The 25,522-nt window shown below is 34.1% G+C and overlaps 1 protein-coding gene across 2 annotated transcripts; it reads left to right on the top strand.

Moving 5' to 3' along the window:
* The first annotated feature begins 563 nt into the window (after positions 1-563).
* LOC18051340 (ATP-dependent DNA helicase At3g02060, chloroplastic) lies at positions 564-9,216 on the top strand. 2 transcript variants are annotated; one of them, XM_024191563.1, is made up of 15 exons: positions 564-1,369; positions 1,982-2,207; positions 2,376-2,621; positions 2,781-2,915; positions 3,095-3,219; positions 3,734-3,873; positions 4,229-4,299; positions 4,583-4,744; positions 5,370-5,456; positions 5,576-5,749; positions 6,087-6,131; positions 6,980-7,336; positions 7,754-8,137; positions 8,205-8,423; positions 8,972-9,216. In XM_024191563.1, the coding sequence occupies exons 1-13, from the start codon at positions 732-734 to the stop codon at positions 7,853-7,855; spliced, it is 2,508 nt and encodes an 835-aa protein (XP_024047331.1). In that variant the 5' UTR covers positions 564-731; the 3' UTR covers positions 7,856-8,137; positions 8,205-8,423; positions 8,972-9,216. The 2 variants fall into 2 exon arrangements, with proteins under 2 accessions (XP_024047331.1, XP_006446881.1); XM_006446818.2 differs by lacking the exon at positions 8,972-9,216 and having other exon boundaries at positions 8,205-8,727.
* Positions 9,217-25,522: the final 16,306 nt, after the last annotated feature.

Here is a 25,522-nt window from a genome sequence, read left to right as displayed (position 1 = left end):
GCTTCCAAGACATTAATTGCTGTTGTATTTTGAGAGTTTTGTTTTTGTCATAAAGCTCTCTCTTTTTCTCCTTTGAATTCTTTAATTTGATGTTGTTCTGCTGAATGAAAATTGAGTATCTCTTTCATTTGATGCTAATTAAAGGTAAATAAAAGTTTAGCCTCATGGAAATTGTGTATCTCTTTTTATTTGATGCTAAGTAAAGGTATTATTATCTTATTTGTCCAATTAAGTTTGTCTAAGAGTGAAAAATCCATAAAGTATGCTGTTCCAATATTTTAGAGGTAAATCACAAATAGATTCAGGCTATTAATTCAAAATAATTTCAGAGAACGGAATAACCATCCGATTCCGAACCTTACCATAATTATCATTAATCATTACTCATTACTCATTACTCATTAGGCTACTCACTCTCAAGTACAGAGGGACCTATTTTAAAGAAATAGACAAACTGCATCCCTATATAAGAAAATGTAAAAATACAGGGAGCTAAATGATAATCTCTTTAAAAGAAAATATCTACAATTCTACATCATTGTCAGTCACAACCATAAGTTCCGCTGGCTCCGTGTCTAAAACCCCTCCAAAACCTTCCATTGATTTATCCATTACTGCCCTTCACTCTGAGTCTCAGCTCCACCACACCAACAATCAAAGCCACGAATGCTACAGCTTCCTGAATCTCTCGATACCCTATTGAGTTTTTGAACTCATTCATTGTAACACCAATGGCTTCTTTCTCACCAAACACTCCGCACTTAAAGCTCACTTCAACTTCTGCAGCTCCACCTAGGCTTTGGGGTTGGACTTCACTCTTCACTGCCCACAAACAGGCCAAAAAGAAACAATCTTTCCAATTCAAAGCAGTTTACACGCCTGGCCTCTCACTTTCCTCACCCACCAGCAAGAAGCCAACCCAAAGAAGGGAAAAAAATGAGAATGAGACCGATGACATTTCCATTCTCAATGAGAGAATTCGAAGGGATTTTGGGAAAAGAGAGGCAACGAGGCCCGTGATGGATTCGGAAGAGGCTGATAAGTACATTCAGTTGGTTAAAGAGCAGCAGCAGAAGGGATTGCAGAAGTTGAAAGGGAAGAAATCTGGGGGTGGTGGTGCCGGTGCCGGTGCTGGTGATAGTGGTTATAATGGGGCTGGTGGGTTTAGTTATAAAGTTGATCCTTACAGTCTGAGGTCGAGTGATTATGTTGTGCATAAGAAAGTTGGTATTGGGAAATTTGTTGGGATTAAGTTTGATGTGCAGAAAGATTCTACTGTGCCTATTGAGTATGTGTTTATTGAGTATGCTGATGGGATGGCTAAACTTCCTGTTAAGCAGGCATCTCGTATGCTCTATCGATATAACTTGTAAGGTTTCTCTTTTCTTTGGAAACGTTGTACATTTTCTTTTTGGATTCTATTGCATAAAGCAAAATGCTTGCTTTTGGTGTTTAAGATTAATTTGTAAAGGTTGGTTTATATTATTGTCTACAAGCTGATTGTTTTACATCTCAGACAGCAAATTTTGTAGTTGTTTATCACGCCTACACTTCTGCTGATGATTATCCTTTGTTTTTGTTTCATTGGAACCTCAGTTCTGCTTTTTATTGTAATTGTGCTAATTGTATTCTTAAATTTGTTATTCATTACAATCTTTGCTTCTCTTATGTAAATGATTTATGGAAAAAGAGGCGTAATCTAGTTTATATTAGATTTATTCAAGAACCACTAGAGTTTTGCTTAGTTACTTCCGAAGTAACTGGGAAGATGCATGGATGAACTTAAGCTTTTTGAAACTGTGAAATTTGATACAAGAAAGACTGAGAAAGCATTCTATGATGAAAATGGGTGGATTATTTGAATAAACTATATTGAGAACTTTCAAAGATGATTGAGCATCTGTTCAACGCTCTACTTCATGCGTATGTATTTATGTAATTCCTGTACTTGCGGTTCAATTATGTTCTGTTATGATTTCAGGCCAAATGAGACTAAAAGGCCTCGCACATTGAGCAAACTGAGTGACACTACTGCGTGGGAGAGAAGAAAGACAAAAGGAAAGGTTGCCATCCAGAAAATGGTTGTGGACTTAATGGAGTTGTACTTACACAGGCTCAAACAAAAAAGGCCACCTTATCCTAAGAATCCTGCAATTGCTGAATTTGCAGCCCAATTTCCTTATGAACCCACACCGGATCAAAAAAAGGTATGATTCCAAGTGCACCATTCATTTCTGTTGACTTTTTAAAGTTTTTTAGATGTCATGCGAACTCCGGGATATTCATTTTGCCGTAACAGAGTGACAACCGTGCTTATATGATTTTAATAGAATGGGTGGAAGTTTTTCTTCTCATATATTTGACCCTCATTACAGGCTTTTCTTGATGTTGAGAGGGATTTGACTGAGAGGGAAACTCCAATGGACCGATTAATTTGTGGAGATGTTGGATTTGGTAAAACTGAAGTTGCATTACGTGCCATCTTCTGTGTAGTCTCAGCAGGAAAGCAAGCGATGGTTCTAGCACCAACTATTGTCTTAGCCAAGCAACATTTTGATGTTGTTTCAGAGCGGTTTTCCAAGTATCCCGATATCAAGGTTGGACTTCTCAGTCGGTTTCAGGTATGCAAATATGTCTGTTGGATTAGCCTCTTCTTTCTTGAAATCAATCATATTCTTACTCCCTTATTCTACAGTCCAAACTGGACACCTTTGCCTATCCAGTTTATGTCAGGGTTCCTCTGTTCATTCTGTAATTTAACTATCTTCCATAAATTGCAGAGTAAAGCAGAGAAAGAGGAGCATTTGGATATGATAAAACATGGTCACCTGAACATCATTGTGGGAACTCATTCACTTCTTGGAAGTCGTGTTGTGTATAACAATCTAGGCCTTCTTGTCGTCGATGAGGAACAGGTTTGTCTCCAACCAAGTTCTTTTGCTGTTATCATGGATCATGGAAATTTAGTAAATGATAGGGGAAAATTGCATCTTAATACTGCAGTTGTGTGGTCTTTCCTTGATATTCTTAGCTGTACTGAAGTGGCTTTTTAGCTGTCATTCCTGCTCATGTGCAATGTTTCCTTGGTTTGCAGAGGTTTGGTGTCAAACAGAAGGAGAAGATTGCTTCATTTAAAATTTCAGTTGATGTTCTTACTCTCTCTGCAACACCTATACCACGAACGCTTTATTTAGCGTTGACTGGATTTCGTGATGCTAGGTAATTTTGTGTTGACAGTGAGTTTTTTGCATTGCATAATTTTCAATTAGAGCAGAAACCACAATATGTCATTCATCTATGCTGCTTTGAAAATAAAAACCATTTGTTTAAAGGGAAAATAAATTTCTTTTTTAGTTAAAAAATTTACCGTACGCTGCATCAATACAGTTACTTTCATCTATTATTTGAAGTAAACAATTTCAGTCTTTGATATTTAATCATTGCTCTTCGGTTCAATTAAGTTTCTTGGATTGGGTATGAAATTTGGTAAAATAGAACTCCAGAGTTCTTGTCAAGTTGTAGGCATTATTAAGTGAGCAATCAATTGACTGTAAGCACAAGAAAAGGCAGATTGGCATATTTAATTTATTCTTTTGACTAAATACTCTTTTGAGATGCTCATAAAGATAAGCTGCATGATGCGGCTTGAGTATACAAAAAATCCATTCAGACTAGCAACTGTCTCGACCTTCATTCTTATAGGGTTATGATATGTATCCCTTTCTCTTTTCAGTTTAATTTCAACTCCTCCTCCAGAAAGGCTTCCTATAAAAACACATCTTTCTGCCTTCAGTAAAGAGAAGGTAATATCAGCTATCAAGTATGAGCTGGATCGAGGTGGGCAGGTTTTTTATGTCTTGCCTCGCATAAAAGGTGAACCTGATTCTTAGTATATCCTATATATCATTTTTCATGTATGAAATAGTTTGGCTCAAATTTTTCCATATCATACCAGTAATTGGTTTGTAGAATAAATTTTTGATCTTGTTGTTCCTAATTTTCTACCACTGATCATGCTCATTGCCTTGTGAACACTGTAGCATCAGATTTGGATTTTCTAATGTGAATGAGATGTAGTAATGTGGGGAAAGAAAGGTCACATACTACTAAATATTAAACCCCTTTAATTTATCTGCATTTAGGTTTGTCGGTGTTTTTCCAAAATATTGCTCTGCACTTCATGTTTGGCTGTTTTGATATTAACATCACCACCATTCTTGTTTAACAGGACTCGAAGAACCAATGGATTTTCTTCAACAAGCGTTTCCGGGTGTTGATATAGCTATTGCACATGGGCAGGTAATTCCACCTTGGGATAATGTGCCATATACTCTAGTATACTGGAGTAAGGCCCAAGGATAGAAAAATTGTTTCTCAATATTATGAGTGTGCCACTGAAAATTGGATGGAATATTACCCTCAATGCAAATAGAAAATGCCATGAGTTTTATATTGTATTCTCCTATAGTTGTACGTGCTACTTATTCCTTATTAGGCAATTGAGATATTTTAACTTTTGGCCGCATGAAGTTTGCAATGTATCACGTGACACCCATCTTATATGCTATGCTTCTGCTTGCAGCAATATTCCAGGCAGCTTGAGGAAACAATGGAGAAATTTGCACAAGGTGCTATCAAAATTCTTATATGCACAAACATAGTAGAAAGTGGGCTTGACATTCAAAATGCAAATACCATCATAGTTCAGGACGTTCAACAATTTGGGCTAGCACAGTTGTATCAGGTCCTCCACTTTGCACTTTTCTCCTATCTTTAGTTTATTCCTAAACTTCCTATGTTCCCATTCGGAGTAGCAAAACTAGAAATCTCTGTCTTGGACAGGCACTTGGAAGAGAGGATTAGCTCTCTGTTTTCTAAAAAGCTTATTCAAAAATCATAATGTTCTTAGTTATTGAAGTTTAAGTGTCTGCAATTATTGAGGCAACCCTTGTGTTTAACCAAATGATATTTTAGTGCTTTTTATTTGCAATTGTGTCAACTTATTTTAATGAATGTTAATATTATTTCATATACATTTGAGTGAACAATGGCTATTTGCAAACAGCGCTTCTACTTTGCCCTCAATGCCCCCACTTCTTTCCTGCCCCTTTTCCTCTCCATCTCCCTCATACTTGATTTATGCATACATTTTTACATATATACATCAAAATTTGTGCATGAACTGAAGATGATTCTTTTTCTTTTGTCATTGAATTTTCTAGATAGCTTGTGTTTGGATTCTTTTTTTGTTTGGGTTACATATGCCTTTAAAATGCTGCAGTGATAGGAGTCTTGGATGCTCATCTTCTTCTTTTGTATGTCTTCACCTCATGATTTTTCTTCCTTTTTTTTTAAAAAAAATTCGATAGTTGCGTGGAAGGGTGGGCCGGGCTGATAAGGAAGCTCATGCCTACTTATTTTATCCTGATAAGTCACTGCTTTCCGACCAAGCGCTAGTAAGTATTTTGATGTCAGCATTAACCTATATTTCTTAATATATATTTAGTTCACTCTTAAAATTCTGCTAAAACGTGACATATAAAAATAACTTTCACTGTCATGATCATTCTCCTAGGAAAGGCTTGCAGCTCTTGAAGAATGCCGTGAACTTGGCCAAGGTTTCCAACTTGCGGAGAAAGACATGGGCATAAGAGGCTTTGGCACCATATTCGGTGAGCAGCAGACTGGTGATGTTGGAAATGTTGGTGTTGATCTGTTCTTTGAAATGCTTTTTGAGAGTTTATCCAAGGTACTTCTAGCTCATAATGCATTTCTTTTATCATTTTTTTGAGAAAGAAGCATCTCAGTCAAATTTGTTGTCTGGATCCAGATTTTGTCGGTCCACTTGGATGCTTTTTAAGTTATTGTCTCCATTGCACTTTGTTCTTCTAAGTGATTGAAAAACATGATGCATACACTTTCCTTAATTTCTTCCATGCCTTAACAGTAAAATGGTGAACAAATAGCTACTTTCACAAAAACTGAGATATACCTGTGCCAGTTGCACCTTTGGTGCAATTTCTTGCACTTTTCATGCCTCTTCTTTTTTTTTTAACTAGTTTGTATCATTTCCTTTCCGTCTCCAGGTTGATGAACACTGTGTAATTTCAGTTCCTTACAAGTCCGTGCAGGTAATATTCTACTCCCTGGACTTTCAGTCATCTGATGCTGTATATGCTTAGTTAAATCTTTTATACATCATATTTAAAGAATGAAATTTGAGAAATTTTACTTGGTTATTTCATTGAGTACCGAAAAATGAATTTTGATAAGATTTTTCATCATTAAAATATCACCTCTTTCTTTATTCTTGAAAATTAAGAGCTTCAATCTTTGAAATAGAAATAATTTGAGAATTCATGAAATACTGCAAAGGACTGTGTGTGTTAGTGGCACTTATAAGGGTCAGGCAATTTGTGCCTACACAAGTAAATGGACATGATGCACTTTTGTTGATACTGTAAGAAGTCACTTTGTCATGATAGCTATGATTAGAAGAATCTCCATTACACTGAGTTCGAGTTTCTAATGTTATATCAAATGTTTTTAAAAGGGATTAGTTCTGGAAAGCATTGCAGGCAATTGAAGATCAGTTATATGAATACTACAATCTTTTGGGGCATTATCAATGATAGATGTCAATCATATCATATACTGAGCTTCCTATAAAAAAAGAGAAAAAAATATGATATACTGACTACTGAGCTGCTGTATCAGTGAATTTGCTTTCCTTAGGTTTTTGTGCTTAATCTATGTGGTAGTGCAGTTGATAAAACTCGTGCTATTTTCAAAATAGATCGTCTTGTGCATATGGTTAGAAACATATTCAGACTTCACGAAGAATCTCAGCTTAATTGTGCATTTGAATAAAAATCCAGCCTAAATGTGGTCTGGTTTAGCATTATGTGTATGACTGTAAATAGTTTCTTAAAGTTCTCTTTGATTCTCTTTGATTCTCTTTGATTCCTTCTAATCCCAGATCGATATAAATATAAACCCTCGTCTTCCTTCTGAGTACATTAACCATTTGGAGAACCCGATGGAAATGGTGAATGAAGCTGAGAAAGCTGCTGAACAAGATATCTGGTGCTTAATGCAATTTACAGAGAGTCTGCGCCGCCAATATGGAAAAGAGCCATACTCCATGGAAATTCTACTGAAGAAGCTTTATGTGAGGAGAATGGCTGCCGATATTGGAATTACCAAAATCTACGCTTCAGGAAAGATGGTTGGTATGAAAACAAATATGAATAAGAAGGTTTTCAAGATGATGATAGATTCTATGACATCTGAAGTTCATCGAAACTCTCTGACCTTTGAGGGAGATCAAATAAAGGTAACTTTATAACTTTTCTTACGTATATGTATGGTTCCCTTTGTGTTTCTTTTTCCTGTTTCTTCACGCACTTATGCCACAGCAAGAAGATAGTAATCCTAATCAATACCCCTTGCTTCATTCTATTGTCAACTGAGATTCTGGAAAGAGTAAATCGGATAGGCGGTGTTGTTAAGTGTGGATCTGTGAGAACTATGTAGTCCATTTGGCTACATATCGTAAAACCATGAGCTTCATAGACTTATGAATTCAAGGGTGATAGAACTGCTGATTCACCCTTCCATGGGCTTATTTTTCGTTTAATTTGATGGGATATTTAAAAGTCATAGCTGGAAGTTAGATTTATTATTTTTTTTTTTTTTGTGGCCATTCTAATCTGAAATTTGTGTTTCTTTTTTCATTTTCTTTTTCTACCAGGCGGAACTTCTTCTGGAACTTCCAAGAGAACAATTACTCAATTGGATCTTTCAATGTTTGGCTGAGCTTTATGCTTCGCTCCCAGCTCTTATAAAATATTAGTTTCTATTACAGAATAAGTACATAATTTCTGACTAATTTTGGACATTTCCTAATTACATACATCAAGATTGCCGGCTTGCACTGGGTGGGTTCAACTGAAGGGAAACCAAGAATTCGTCTTTGGCTCCAATGCTAATGGGTTTTTACCCCTCTAATATTCAAAAGCCAAGACATCATTGTTTAAATTACAAAAAAGTTCAAAATCAAAGCAACTCAAACATTACAAATATATTTCTTACACAGTGGCTGGATCTGATAGACTATACAGGCTTATGTCTCAAGGTAAACCACATAGCATTCCTTCCGTCCAGGCAATGCTCAGTTCTGACTGGATCTTTCGTTGTTGCAGGATATGTGTAGATAGAATGGGGCCTGCCACATTTTGTTTTCATTTCTGCTTCAAACTTCAAAGAGAGAGTGCTTCACTATGAGAAGCATTAGCTCACCACATGATTAGCATCTCTGCAGGATACTCCTCTGATTTTTGAAAGTGGCATTACGGTGCTCGTCTTTCTTTAATTGATGCTCTGCTGTTGTTATTTGCATAACCTTGTTGCCAAGAGTTCTGGTATGCAAATCCCTGCTAATATGACCTTCTTAACATTTAGTTTGGATACAAACAAGGTAACTGATGCAGTCGGCTGTGTGTGTGTATGCATGCATACGTACGTACATACATACTTGGATAATTTATGTCATCGAGTGTATATTGCATTGATTAAAATGTTGTAAAAAATTTGGCTGAAGGCTATAAAAGAGAGAAAAAGGGTTAGTGAAATAAAATATAGATTATGTCCACTGCAGTGTTTCTTTATTTATTACACTAATGATTCTGGCAATCGACAATGCTATTTATCATTGATCAGACCCGTATACTCTCCTCCAAGTGAGATTTCCTCAATCCATTTGAGGAGTCCTATTTTTCTTTTTGTTTCATAAGTTCTTTTCAGCCTTTGGGAAACTTTTTTTGACACTTTCAATCTCATATTGATAATTTTTTCTTCCAGAGCTTGCTCTTGTAGTTTGTTAAGAGAAAAAAATTTCATTCAAGAATTATTTAATTTTTCAAGTGTTGCATAACTAGTATCTAAATCTTCTTTCTATTTATGTGAACAGAGTTCAAAAGCCTGGACCTCTAGTGTCAGGCATATACTTTACCATTAACCAAGTCTTTGGCGGAGTGATAACCAGTGTTCTCACTTTTAGTTTGGAGTCCTCAGTTGGCTACTGAATTTAATTTTCTCTCCCGGTAAGGTATATCTCCCTACATATTAGGTAGATATGTTGCCTTTTAGCAGGCATAGATTTCCGGACAATGTTAGGTAAACATTTGAGATGAATTTTAAAGTGCATAAAATTAGACTCCCAATGAATATTATGTAGATTGTATCACTTAGCTTCTTCGACGAGAATCGAAAACATTAATGGAATAATGCATATCCCCAATAATTTGTTACAGTGCTTTGGATAATCCAGTTTATTACAACTTAATTTTGGTGGCAACTTGTAATCAACTGATTATACTATGCAAAAAGGAGTATAGTAGTAATTAATTAAGTCATAAGTACCTAATACCGTTTGTGCTTTGCACCAGTACTGAACACATCTGAATCTTTGCAACTTACATTTAATGATGAAAAGTTTTCAATCCTCCAGACATGCTTAAAAGCTTGCTAAGTGTCATGTGCTTTAACAAATACATCAACTTCGAACACACATGTATCATCCACAGGTTATCCGTTCATAGCACCCTTAAAAGCTTTAAGTGGGATAAATTAATCAAAACCCCATTCAAGCTTCAATCTATGGAACCGTCTTTCTTTTCCCATGGCCTCGAAAGTATGAAAATTGATCAACTAATTAAAATATATTTCAAATAAAAAGAAGCTTGTAGTCTCAAATAAGAAAAAAAATAAAAATAGTTATGAAAAATGCTAAAAGACTGACAGAACGCTGACAAAAATAAATTATGTGTAATAATCTTAAGAACTTGTCTTTCTTCTGATCTAAGCAAAAATTGGAGGAAAATTGCATAGACCTCCCAACCAAGACTAAGCGCACCACTGTTTAATGCAACTGACAAGTAGAGAGAGATGTGATCTTTGCCATTCTCTCGTTTGTTTCCATTTCCAGCATGCAATTAATAATATTATATGAACTCATATTATTCAGAATATTAATTTTGAGCCTTCGACTAAGTAAAGGTACATGCACATATGTCTATACCACATGCAGCCTCCGGCTTCAAAATCCTCGGATGAATATTTCTCCACGCTGGTCGCGAACACTGGCCAGGCCATGCAATGCAAGTGTAAATTTTTGGGCAGTGAGCGCGGATTTGGGACAATATGGGTTCTTCCACAGGTCTTCAAATGTGTTCAATATGAGACCGTGCAGTGTGCGAGAAGATGTACGGCACTACGGGTCTCGCTCATGAGGAGTTGCAGGTTCAAGTCAATTGGGTCCTTAACTCGACAGAAGCTTCGGAAGATCCTGGCACTGAATAAAGAAAGTTTTCCACGCCAGGCGCATTTTGTGTTGGGCGATCGATCCAAACAAGAATTTGATTTCGGGTGCCTTTTTGGATACCATATTCAGATCTTTAAAGGGTATAACTTCTGTATTTCCGCATATGAGTCTACTGTTAAGACCTTGAGTCTTACTAGGACTGGCATCTTATGGTAATCATGGAAAAATCTTCACTAATTGCATTTCCTATATAAATTAAATTAGTATTATGATTAAATTATTAGGATATGAATTAGGATTTCATGTGGAGAATCCATAAGACATGTATTTGACTTGACCTCGAGCAATTGGAGGTAACACAACAACGTATTTACTTTTAATGCACTTATAATTTTCTTCATTGCTATATCATCTTGCAACTTACTACAGTTGCTCACTTGACTTCCTCTATATATGTACATATATATATATATATGTGCTGATAAGCATGAGGGTTTTTGCCTTGTTGAAATTCAAGGAAAGCCTTATCACCCATGATCAGATTGCTTCTTATAATCCATATGCTTAATTATCCAAAGGTTGCATCGTGGGATGGCCTAAAATGCGACGAGAACACAACACTGGTCATGCGATCAGGCTTGCTTAACCTCACTAGCAGTTGCCACTATGGTTTTATCAACTCCAGTAGCAACATCTTCCAGACTTGTCCATCTTGAATAGAATAACTGTTAGAACAATAAAGCTTTTGGTGAAAATCATTATTTAAATTTCAAGAACATTTATTTTGTATTACTAATAATTAATAAATGAATATGGAAAAGCGTACCTAAATCCATAAAACTTAATAGCTAACATTTATTTTGTATTACTAATAATTATGAATGAATATAGAGAAATGTACTTAAATCCATAAAATTTAATAGCTCTCTAGAGTTGTGTGATTTGTCTTCCATATCAACACGTTCTTCTATATAATTCTTAAAATTTTTTTTTGTACTCTATCTGATGATGGGATGTCATTAGAGAATAAAACGATGACATGAGATCATAACTACTTATATAGATAATTTTTTTATTTGTTGTATTTATATATTTTTGTTTCAATCCATTATAGAAATAAAAATTATCCTTTAAGTCTCTATACATTGAAGACACACACTTTATTAGATACATTAAAGTCTAAATTACTAAAAATCTTAATAGATTACTTTTAATTTGGGCTTGAGCTCAACTTTATATGACAATTCTCAACATATAATTATTCACATATAAGTTTAACGTTGGATTAAAATCCGACAATAATCACTTTTCTCTAAAATCATGGACCTTTCAAGGCTAAAATGTCTAAATCTCATCATTTAGTAACCAATGGTCATGAGAAGCTCCATAACTCCAGTGTAGCAAATCTATCTGAGAAGTTAATCAACCTGAAAGTGCTTGAAATTATCGAAGTCAATATTTCTTCTGCATGCAGTTCCTCATACATTGGCATATTAATTTATCTTCTTTGTTGAATCCACTTATATATCTCTCTATGCAAGGTCAATTCCATGTAGAGATTTTTGAGTCACCCAAACTTCAACTATAATTCGTCACTAACCGATCTCAAAATAACTAATTTTCATGAACAATTATCAAGCACATACTTCACCATCAAGGACAGTTCAACCAATTTTGGAGCCTTAAGTGAATTGTTTCAATTAGGTCTTTCAAAAAAATTTATTACTAAAAATTCATTTATTTAAAATAAAATTTTCTATTTTTATGAGATGCAAAATTTTTATATTCTAATTTTGCTAAAATATTTTTCTCAATAGATAACATAACTAATCCATTTAATTCTTCTTGCAACATGGTTGATCTTAAATAAGTTTTATCAATTTTTGAAAATTTTCTTTCTGTAGAAGCAACTATTACTGGTATTGTTAATAATATTCTATAAGCAACATATGCATTTGGAAAAAAATCAAATTTTTTCAAATAATTAAGTACATCAAGTGAGGTATTTTTTTCACTTTGAAAAACTTCTTTTAAAATTCTTAGCTCCGAAAACAAATCTAAACCATCTATATTAGGAGGTGTATCACATTTTAAAGCATTTTCAAGATTAACACAATAAGTTTTTAAAACATCACTTAACAATTGTAATTTTTTTAAAAATTAAACAAAAGTCCAAACATATTCTCATACATTTGAATTTGTTCAAATCTACTCATTATTAAAGAAACAGCTGGATTTTTTTTTTTTTTTAGAAGAAAGTAAACATTTCATTCCATCACAACACATTAAGTACAATTTGGACCTCTGCTGGTAAAGGATGTAACCAGACAGCAGATGAATTGCTCCCTAACGCATGCTTTGCTAAGGAATGGCCAATAGCATTACTGTCTCTATACACATGCTAGACTACAACTTTACGAAAATTTTTCATCTGATTTCGAATTTCTGAAATAGTCCAATAGATTTATGTTCTGCTACCCTTTATGTTGTTAATAAGCTCAGTCACCTCCAAGGAGTCTGTCTCTACAATCACCAAGCTTAAGGCTGCTTCTCTAGCCACTTTAAGGCTCCACTGCACAGCTTCAGCTTCTGCCCAGCTGACACTTCCCTTTAGGTGAGCCTAGTTAATGCCTGCAGCTACAGTATTGCCTCTAGCATTTCTTATCACAGCTCCATACACAACCATTTGGTTTTTACTGCTAATAGCTGCATCCACATTGACTTTGAAGAGATTTTCAGGAGGGGGCATCCACTTTTGCTTCTTCCCTGTTCTGGAGGTATCAGGGGGAGCTGGCACTGGTTTCCTCACTCTTTGATAGGCTGCCAGAATTGATTCTGCTTTTGCTGCTACTAAATTAGGCTCCAGCTTCTGGCCTTCAAAAATGAATTAGTTTCTTGAGTACCACACAACCCAGTAATAAGCCACCATAAGCTCTAACCCGGATATCTTGCATTTGAGTGTTGGGTAGTGGGACTATAAAGGGGCCTTGCAACCAAACCTTTTTTGCTGCTTTACAGTCTAACAGTGCGTGGTATATGGTTTCTACACTCCTATTGCATATTTGACAAATTGGCTCCAGCAGGACCTTCATTTTCCAAAGGTTTTCAGCTGATGGCAGCAAGTTTTTACTAGCCCTCCACATGAAGATTTTAATTTTTTCAGGGATCTCAAGAGACCATAATGTGTTCCAGTGCCTTGGATTGTTCCCTGATCTGCTGGAAGCCTCTGGATACCTGAGCTTGAGTGCTAGCTGATAACCGCTCTTTATAGAGTATTCACCCCTCTTGTCGTAATGCCACATCACTTGATCCTTTGCTTTCTCTCTTGGAAGGGGAATATTGAGGATCACATCTAAGTCCTCCTGAATAAAGTTTTGTTTCAGCTTGTCTTCATCCCACTGGTTTCCCGATTTGATCAAATCTGCCACAGTATGCATAGACATCTTAGGTGGAGACATTGGCTTGAAGGTGACTGGCCTTGGGAGCCAGATATCCTTGTACACTGAAACACTATGGCAATTTCCAATACGCCATCTGATGCCAACCTTGATCATTTGCCTACCCAATAAGATGATTCTCTAAACAAAGGAGGGATTGGAGCCAATATTAGCATGCAAGAAGTCAGAATTTCTATAATACCTTGCCCATAGCACTTTAGATACTAGGGAGTTGAGAAATTGGAGGAGTCTCCACGCTTGTTTTGCTACCAGAGCTTGATTGAAGCTAGTGAAATCCTGGAATCCTAGGCCCCCTCTGCATTTTGCTTGGCTAAGCTTCTCCCACCTCATCTAGTGAATGCCGTTTTTATCCTCTTTTGAGCTCCACCAGAATTTTGCTATGGCCCTCTGAATATAAAATAATTAATTCTAAAAGACTCTTCAAGTGACAAAATTTTATCTTCACTAATATTTTAATCAAATTTATTTTTTCTACGAATTACACATTTTTCATGAAATTTAGGTTCTATTTCCATTTCACTTGCAATTTCTTAAGCTAAAATCATAGTAGTCGTGAATAAGGGTGGATAAAATACCCAATCCGATCCGACTAGAATAATTTTGGGTTTAGATCGGATCAGGTTGTGAATAGAACCCAATTGGATAAAATCTTATAAACCCGATCGAGTTGTGATTGGGTCAGGTAAAACCCGATCCAATCAGAAAACCCGATCGAGTTGCTTTAGAAAAAAATAATAAACAGTTACGAACACCATGGCTCACACCAACACTCTCCGTATTCCAAGCAAACACCAGAGCTCCACTTTAGAAAAAAGAAGACAAAAGCAAATTACAAAACCAAAGTTTAGGAGTCACTTCACTGTTCACTCTCTTCCTTCTCTTCTTTCTCACAACTCACACAAATAACTACAAGCAACAATAGCAAGTCAGCACAGTAGTGGGCCAGCGGCAGCACACCACTTCGACCGGATCTACTGCACTGAAGATAGGATCTGCTTGCTGTTGCATTGACGATTCCATCCACGGTTGTTCCAACTAGACCAAGACCGAGATTCACTAAGTCCTCTAAGCTCGCAAAATTTTCAATTCTATTTCAGTTTATATTTTTTTATGGCAATCACTGAAAACGGACTAAAATGAAGTAATTACGTAAAAATGATTTTGTAGTAATTAAATAATTATTAAACAACCCCAAAATTAACAAAAATGACTCAAAATTGTCCTTAACCCGAATTGACCCAAACTCGACCCGAATTTTAGATCTGATTCGATTTAAATTCGGGTTGAGTTCGAATGAGTTTCTCTCCAACTCGATCAACCCAAAATTTGATTGGGTTGATCCGAACCCCATTTTCCCTACCCCTAGTCATGAATCCATTTTCTCTATACCTTTCAAAAAATAAAATAAGACCTTTAAGTTGATTGTTGAGTGTTAGAAAATGTATATTTATAAAGAAGAAAATTGTCATTTTACATTTCAAGTCTTACTAACACCCTTACTTTTATGTATTTAAGCTTCTTATGATTTAATTACATGTGTTTTATTTTAATTAATTATTTTATATATTTTAGGGGCATTATGGTCATTTCACAATGAACAAGAGATCAGACGGCAAAACGGACATTACTTTTGAACTCAGGACGATCGAAAACCTTAGGAGGAGCATAAAATGAAAAATGACATTGTTTACATGTACGGTATTGTCTACGTTACTGTTCACAACAATGTTCACATAGACGGATCAATGATGTGGCATTGACCGATGATGTGGAATTGACTTATGAGGTGTCACGATCCTGTTGGACTAAAATTCTTATACACTGTTGATTAGAGACGTGGTAGCATGTTAGTGGACCAAAAATTGCGCGTACGGTACATGCATATACACAGAATTATTTTCAACTAAACTGCGTTACTGTTCAACCCTGGTCAAACCGTGTGGTCAAACAGCGTACTGTTGACTGATGACGTGGCGCAATCCTGAGCGTCCAAACTGTTTTTAATCCGATGGCCATGATTTACTCAATGTATCTATAAAAAAAAGGGGCTTCCCTCCTCTAATTGGACATTTCTGAATCCATTTTTGGACTTTATTTTCTGGAATTCCTTCTCCATATTGTATTTTCTATGTATTTTAATAAATTTTCATTTTGTCCCTAATTCAATTATGAGTAGTTAATTTTCTTTTAAACTTGGGTTGAAGGTGAAGTCTCAACATGTGTCATGGGCTTTATTTAGTAAATTTATTTTCTTTTCCCCTCTAATTTTTGTGGATGATTTGACTTTTCGTCGACAAATAATAATAATATTGTCTAGATACTGCCCTGGTTTCACCGACTCCCTAGTACAAGGTTATTATTATTTGGTACGATAAGCCCTTAGCACCATATTGATTAGAGTGTGATTCATGAGGTGTGGATTCCCCCCTCATGATTTAATTGGTATTAATAAGGAATATTTAGCCCATGGTGCATGTTAATACGGATCCAGATACCTAAGTACGTCATTTCAATAGATTTCTATTCAATTTATTCTCGCTATTTAAATTCCAATTTTAGGATAATCTAAGTTACTTTCATCACAAATCCAACCACCCTCATACAAAATTAACTCTACATATAATTAAAATCAACCTCCTCGTGGAATCGACATTCGTTACCATTAATCCCTTCTACAATAGATTCGTGCACTTGCGAGTTCAAAAAAATTTGCACAACATTGATCTATGACAATATCAATATGCATATCTTCTTTTTGCAAGATCTTACTAACAAAGTTAATAGCAAATAATATATCATACCAAATAATCGTACCTACTATGAATTCAAAATTTTCCAATTCATATGTTGCTAAACACTTAGCTTCACTCTTTATTTTAGAATCTTCACTAATTTCTTCTAATTCAAGTAAAGCATCTCTTATTTGTGGAGCTTGAAATCTTATTGCTTTCACACTTTCAATATGATTTTCCCAACGTGTGTTGTGACAATGATTTGACAGTTAATTAGGTATATTATTTTGTAAAATTTTTCATTGCTTCGTTGAAGAAGAAAATAATGAATAAATATGTTGTACAACTCCAAAAAATGAAATAGCTCTAGGACAAGAATTAACCATATCGCAAAGCACTAAATTAAGATTATGGCAACCACAAGATGTATAAAATGCTCTAAGATTGATTTCTAATAGTCTTTTTTTTTGTACACCTTGGTGTTTTCCTTTCATGTTAGAACCATTATCATATCCTTGTCCTCGTACATCATTAATGTAAAGTTCAAGAATTTTTATTATATCTATGAGTTCATTAAAAAGGTCTTTCCCAGTAGAGTCATCAACGTTGAAAAATCCAAAAAAAATTCTTCTATTTTATTGGGTTTGTCGAAAGATTCACACATCTTAATACAATAAACGTTTGTTCTTGATGGCTTGTATCTGGAGCACAATCAAGTATAATTGAGAAATATTTTGCTTCTTTAATCCTATTAATTATTGCATTTTTTTTATTTCAAGTGCCAACATTTGCATAAACTCATTTTGTATGTTACGCCCAAGGTAATGATTATGAATTTCACCATTTTTAATATGTCTAACATGTTCTTTCATTGTTGGATCAAATTTTACAATCATTTCAATTAAACCTAAAAAATTTTCATTGTTATCTTGGTACATCTTCTCATTCTTTCCACGATATACTAAATTATTTTTATAAAGACTCTTTACAACGACAATAATTCTTATTAGTATTTTTTCCCAATGATCTCTTTCCTTATTAATCTTTTCTTAAATATCTTTGTTAATTGTTCCTTTCTTCAACGATCTTACTTCTAATTCAACCCATAAGTTCATATTAGTAAAATGTTCATTGCTTGTTTCGTGACTTTTAAGTTTAATACTAAGGTTTTTCCAATCGTTAGTTCCTTCATTACTGTAGATGTTACAAAGGAAGAAGGAAGAAAAATTCTCTTATTTAATTCCTTCAAAAATAGAGAAAACAAACAACTTAAATAGGGAAAAACAAAGGATTAATCATATGCTTAGGAACTAACTTATCTCATCCATAAACCTTAGGATTTTATCCAAAATCTCTAACAAACATATCCTAATCAATTACTTCTAATTTATCAACGAGTTACTCCCCTCAAGTTGGTGCAAATATATTTGTCATGCCCAACTTGCTAACTTGAACTTCAAAAGACTGTCTCAGCAAGCCTTTAGATACAAATGGAGTACAAATTATTCCTTCTTCAAGCTTTTTTATTATAAAGTGTTTGTCAATCCCAACATGTTTTGTCATGTCATGTAGAACATGATTATGAGCAATGCTGATAGTTACCTTGTTATCACAATACAACTTCATAGGCAAACTCACAGGCCTCTTAAGCTCTTCAATAACCCTTTTTAGCTAAAGAATCTCACATACTCTTAGCGCCATTGATTTGAATTCAGCCTCAGCACTACTTCTAGCAACAACATTCTGCTTTTTGCTTCTCCAAGTGACTAAATTGCCCCTATAAAAATGTACAGTACCCCGAAGTTAACATTCTATTAGTGACTGAACCTGCCCAATCAACATCAATATACACCTCAATTCCCCTCTTCTCATTTTTCTTGAAGAATAATCCTTTTTCCTAGTGTACTTTTCAGATAACGAAGGATTCAATATACAGTTTCAAGATGTTCTTTATATGGAGAATGCATAAATTGGCTTACCCTGCTTACAACGAAAGCAATGTCTGGACAAGTATGTGACAAGTAAATTAGTCTCCCAACTAGTCTTTGATATCTCCCCTTATCTACTGGAACACCATTTTATCCTTCCTCAAGCTTAGAGTTAGCTTCTATTGGAGTGTCAGAAGGTTTGCAACCACTCATCTCAGTTTCTTTCAAGAGATCAAGAATATACTTCTATTGTGAGATAATAATGCCGTTATTTGATCTCGTCATTTCCATTCTAAGAAAGTATTTTAGTTGGCCTAAATCTTTAATCTCAAACTCCCTAGCTAAATTTTGTTTCAATATGCTCATTTCTACTATATCGTCTCCAGTTAAAATTATATCATCTACATAGACAATAAGAACATAAATTTTATCTTCAATAGATCTCTTTGTGAAAAGAATATGATCATATTATCCTTGATCATAACCTTAGCTTTTAACAAAATTTGTGAACCTCTCAAATCAAGCTCTGGGAAACTGTTTAAGGCCTTATAAAGACCTTTTTAGCTTACATACATTGGTTCTAAATTTCTCATTAAAACCGGGTGGAGGCTCCATATAGACTTCCTCTTCTAAGTCCCAATTCAAAAAATCATTCTTCACATCTAGCTGATTCAAAGGCCAATCAAGATTAATTGCAATAGACAAGAGTACTCGAACTGTATTTAGCTTTGCCACTAGAGAGAAAGTTTCAGAGTAGTCTACTCTATGTGTCTGAGTGAACTCTTTGGCTACGAGTTTAGCCTTGTACCTTTCCAAGGATCCATCTGAATTGTACTTCACAGAAAACACCTATTAAAACCAAGTAGAGGCTCCATATAGACTTCCTCTTTTAAGTCCCCATTCAAAAAAACATTCTTCACATCCAACTGATTTAGAGGCCAATCAAGATTAACTGCAATAGACAAGAGTACTCGAACTGTATTTAGCTTTGCCACTAGAGAGAAAGTCTAAGAGTAGTCTACTCTATATATCTGAGTGAACCCTTTGGCTATGAGTCTAGCCTTGTACATTTCCAAGGATCCATCTGAATTGTACTTCACAATAAACACCCATTTACAACCGACAATTGTCTTCCCATCCGGCAGATTTACTTTCTCCCAAATGGCATTTTTCTCACAGGCGCTCATATTCTCAAGCATAGCTTCTTTCGACTCATGAACATTTAGAGCCTTATGGACACTTTTAAGAATAACCACACTGGACACTTGTGAAATAAAAGTGAAATATGATGAAGAAATATTTTTGTAAGATATAAAATTTAACAAAGGATGTTTTGTACAAGACCTAATACATTTTGTAAGAGCAATGGGAAGATCAAGCTTACTAGAAGAATTTGAGTCATAATTACCTGGAGGATTGTTTTCAGGGATTTTTGAAGAATCGTCACGAACTTCGTGATCCAACCTCTGGTCAAATTCTTAATGGTACCGTGGGATAATGGCTCTTTTTTGTGCTAGATGTTCCTTTGAATATAAAAGACCTTTAAACTGTTTTGCACGCATATTAGTTGTCTCAGTATTTTTGATTTTAGGATGGAATTACCAAAGGTTGTTCGGTTATAGATTCAATATTTTCGAACATTTACTTCATTTGTTTCTACAGATTTTGTGTTTCCCATCCCATTTTTTTTCGGTGACTGTTTGTGAGAAACATCATCATCCTGAACAAACTTAAAAGTTAAATCAAAATTATCTAAAAAATCATCTTCACTAGTACTCTCCCCCTAGAGATGGAAATTGTTGTAGTATGATTGTCCTTAAAAAAAGTGACATTCATAGACACAAACATTTTTTTCAAAATCGTATCAAAACATTTATAACCTCTTTGATTGGTAGGATAGCCTACAAAAATACATTTATGTGCCTTTAGATCAAGTTTTGAACGTCTAATATCATGATTATGAACAAAAGCCACACTTCCAAAAATTTTAAAGGCAATGTCGGTTGTTAGCTGAGTTGTGGGAAACCATTCACTTAAAACTTTACTTAGTGTTTTAAAGTCCAAACATCTTGTAGGCAATCTATTAATCAAATAAGTGATTGTTAACACTGCTTCTCCCCAAAGGTATTTAGGAATCTTAATCGTAAAACTAATAGCTCTAACAACTTCAAGGAGATGTATGTTTTTTCTTTTAACCACCCCATTCTGTTGAGGTGTATTATTACAAGAATTTTGTTGAACAATCCCTTTTTCAGCAAAAAAAAAATCCTTAACACTTTGTTAAAATATTTTTTTCCATTATCACTTCGAAAAATTTTAATATGAGTTTGAAATTGTGTCTGAACCATATTATAAAAATTTATAAACACAATTTTAGCATCTGATTTTTCTTTTAAAAGAAAGACTCAAGTGACTTTAGTATGATCATCAATAAAAAGAATAAACCAGCACTTTTAGAAAAAGTTGGCACTCTAGAAGGACCCCAAAAATCACTATGAATTATAATAAATAGTTTTGATTTTTTATATGGTTGAGATTGGAAAATAGCCCGATGATGTTTAGCTAATTCACAAGATTCACATGGAAACCAGAAGCATTTTTATTCATGAATAACTTGGGTAATAAATGCTTTAAATATTGAAAATTTGGATGTCCTAATCAATAATGCCATAACATAATCTTACTGTCATTAACAATAGAGATAGAATTGAAACAAGTCTGCAGATCTTGCTTTCCATAGGTTGATCCGTTATTAAAGAAGTAGAGTCCACCACCCATTTTAGCACCCCCAATCATCTTCCATGAGGTTAAATCCTAAAATTTACAACAGGAAGATTGATAAATAACTGGACAGTTATGATCAAAAGTTAATTTACTAATAGATAAAAGATTATAAGACAAATGTGGGATGTGCAAAAATTTCTTAAGAACTAGAGAAGAAATAGCAACTGTTCCTTTTCCAGCAATAGTAACTAAGGAACCATTTACAATTTTAACCTTTTGATTTCCTGCACAAGGTATATAAGAGGCAAAGAGCAAATTACCAATCATATGATCAGTAGCACCTGAATCTAATATCTAGGAGCCATGAGACTTGGTATAAGCTTGGGCTGCAATAAAAGAATTACCTAACTGTGCTAGAGAAATAGATGGGTTAGATTTTTCTAAAGATTGGGACTGAAATATTTTATATAGATGTTCTATCTGTTCCTTGGTAAAAGAAAAGACTCTAAGGATAATTGCTGCCTTGGATATGTGCTGCTAGCTTGAAATGCGCGGACATCTCCCCTCGACTTGGTGTCGCTGCCTGTTTTTTTCTTTGGTTACCCGTGCAACTTCTAGGAACTTTCTTGAGTATGCCACGACTTTCGACAATGGTCACACTAGGGCTTCTGCTTTCACCCTGAGTCTGCACCTCGGACCACAAGAGCAGACCTTTCACTATCTATTTTTGGTTCATCGTTATTCTTCAACATCACTTGCTGTTGTGCTTTTTCTCTGCACACTTCGGAGAAAACTTCTCTTATAGTTGGCAAAAGTTTTTTCCCTAGTGTACATCTTCGAACCTCATCAAGTTCTTTGTTCAAACCAACCAAGAAAACAAATACTCGACCTTTTTCAACTTTCTTTTTGTACCAAGCACTGTCATTAGAATTTTCTCATTGTTCATCTTCTAACAAGTCCAATTCCTGCCAAACAGCCATCATATCAGTATAATAAGTTGTTACCTCACGATTACCTTAATGCATATTCCAATACGGGTGTTTAATTCATGCAATTCTGACTGATTTTCCAAATCTAAGTAGGTTTCATGAACTGTTTCCTAGACATCACGAGAATTGAATTCATTGAGTTGATCAACCAGGCAGTAACCATTGAATTCTCTGAACGCCACAGCCTGTATCTTGGATCATTAGTGGCTGGTATTGTTACCTCGCCGTTCAAGTACCCTAGTTTCTATTTTCTATCAATCACCAAACGCATAGACTGAGACCATTCAAAATAATTCTTCCATTTAATTTGTGAATGGTAATTTCAAGCGAATTTTAGAAAGAGAAACAGTTGGAAGTGGCTGAGAAACTTCCTCCGATGAAGTCCCACTACTGCTGCCATCCAAAGAGGTTGAACCAAAGCCAACCATGGCAGCCTTAAAATTCTTAATCAAGCCCTAGGCTCTAATACCATGTAGATTTTATAGAGGAAGAATGAGGAAAAATTCTCTTATTCAATTCCTTTAAAAATAGAGAAAACAAACCACTTAAATAGGGGAAAACAAAGGATTAATCCTATATGTAGGAACTAACTTATCTCATCCCTAAATTTTAGGATCTTATCCAAATCTCTAACAAACATATCCTAATCAATTACTTCTAATTTATCAACAATTACTTATTTGACTTTTATTGGAGTTTGTATGGAATAGTTTACAACAAAAACAATATGCTTTATCAAAATATTTTGAATAAACCAGCCACTTTCTATTTTTTTTCTCCATTGGGTAGTTTTTTAATGTAATATGTAGTAGAGAAATGCTTAGAAAATTCCTTTGGAAAAATTAAATCGTTATCTCTAGTTGGACTTTTCTCTGCTAGGAAATCTCTTAATTTATTATTTATATTTTCCCATATACCAGAATCATAAATATCATTCGAAAAACAATGCTCTTCAAAATCTTCGATTTCATCTCTCATCTTTATTCATATTTTTATTACAATCTCCTGTAAGGGTATTATCACAATTTTGATTATTATTATCTTCAATGTCATTGTTTTCATTAATTGGTTCATCATTTTTTAATTCAATTTGAGCATGTTGATCAATTATTGATACTTCACTCAAATTCATATCTTTTTTACTACTTTTGACAAATTTATTAAGATCTTCTTTTTGAGATTGTACTAACTTTTCTATTCCTCTCTTTTTTTGAAGTTTTTCGTATCCCGAGTCACATTTTCTAGTAGATATTTTTAGGGAAAGAAGAGTAAACAAGCAAAAAATTATGCTAGATTATTAAAAGAAAACAACCTATGAACACAATAATATTTAAAAAAGAAACAATAACAATAAAATAATATAACTAATTAAGAAGAGAATAGAAAGAAAAAACTTGGATATTTAAAAAAAACAATGACATTTTATAAATGTTGTGGGGCCCTAGGCAACTGCCTAAGTTGCCTAAGGGAATAGCCGCTACTATTCACCATTAATTAAATCAGCAAACAATGAATAAACAAATGCTCAAGCAAACTTCACCATGAATTTCACTAGAGATAATTAGCTTCTTCGATAAGAAAACATTAATAAAATGAAGTAGACCAAATACTTGTTAAAGCCCTTTAGAATTTCCAACTGTTGGTAAAAAATAGTTTTTCAGGAAAATATTTGAATCGCATTTCTCATACAATATATAAAATTATCATAATCGAGAAATCATACCTTTGCTTTTTCGTAGAAGATATTTAGGCTTCCAAATCATAATTTGTCACCATCAATCCTATTAGATTACGATCTACAACTAACAATCTTTCATAGTATAACTCAAGTTCGATTTGTACTAGACATGTGGGCACCTTTATTATTGCTAAAAGCAACTAGCAAGCGAAAAGTTTTCCTTTCAAAGTTAGGGAGAAAAATTATTTTTCCTCTGATCTGTATATTATAGCTTTTGTGTCTCTTTTATCGAGAAAACAAATCCTTTTTATATCTCTATTTAATGAAAACCATAGGCTTTTTATTTATCTCTTTTTTTAATTTTATTAAATCAAATTTGATTTAAATTATAAAAAAAAAAAGATAAAACCAAAAGTAGTGTTTCACTCGTGCTTCCTATTAGGGCCCACCTTATAAAATAACATAAGACCCCTCATATACAAACATATTAAATAGAGTCTCCCACTAAATAATATATTTAGGATTTTAACTCAAATATCTAGTTATTTTAACCCAAATATCTAATTATCTCGCTTATTAATCCAATAGTGGTGTAGTCAATTAAATGAACTAACCTAGGGATCATATGGGTATATACAATAGTGGCTACAATAATTAAGTATGTAATTAAACTAGCCCGATTATTTAATTCCAAATCTACTATACTAAAATATTGGAACTGACCTCCATAATTGTATGCTATCTGAGATAGTGTTCTTGAATAATAATTCGACACATGACACATTGATTTCTTTACTGAACAATCTTTTGTAACACATTACTAATTAAATTGACATCTCAATTGTCCAATCAATTTAACTACATCTTGTTCCTTGACTCTTACTAGTTTTCTCTAATGATCATTTTCAACATACTAATTATGTTGACACACTCTGGTCAGAGAATTTTGTGATCAAGTATCGAAAACCTATCAAGAGATATGTTGTAAAAATTCTGTATTGTTAATTTATAATCTCATTGCTCATAATTACTTCCACCAAGGTGCCGGGTAAACTTGACTATAAATATATGTCGTGCCCATTGGTAACTCAAATGAAATTAACAATCACAAACATGAAACTATAATTAACTCAAGATGAGATTGCAATAAAATAAATGCCTATGAGATTTAATAAATCCCGACATCATTTTAAGGTTAATTAAAATCTCATATATGATCCAGTTTAATGTAGTCAAACTACATCAGTAATTCATACATGATTAAGACAAATCATTTAATAAATTTACTACAGTTTAAAGATAAATAGAGCGTCCAACTCTATTTATCAACTGCGAACTCAATTTATTTAATTATAAGATAACTTTTATTTTATTTCTTCTGTGAATCCATGATTAAACAGATCTTATTCAAAATATTTATGCAATTAAGATATCTGAAAAAATATCTCAAATATTTTGTTTATCACAAAATAAATAATTAATATGTTTTAAAGAGCACATAATCCCAACACCAACCATATCCACTTTAGCTTCCATCACACACATTCTTTGGCTCCTTATAGTAACTGAGTTCATTAAATCTTCCCAACCACAACTATTGACTGCTTGATCGCATAAAGTGAACCGGGATTTACCTACAAAGAGAAAAAGAATCCTTGTATTATTTGGATTTTGAGCATGATAATAATA

This window comes from Citrus clementina, unplaced genomic scaffold (genome assembly GCF_000493195.1).
Source record: "Citrus clementina cultivar Clemenules unplaced genomic scaffold, Citrus_clementina_v1.0 scaffold_2, whole genome shotgun sequence".
NCBI classification, from domain to species: domain Eukaryota; kingdom Viridiplantae; phylum Streptophyta; class Magnoliopsida; order Sapindales; family Rutaceae; genus Citrus; species Citrus x clementina.
This window is presented reverse-complemented; position numbering and strand designations above follow the sequence as displayed.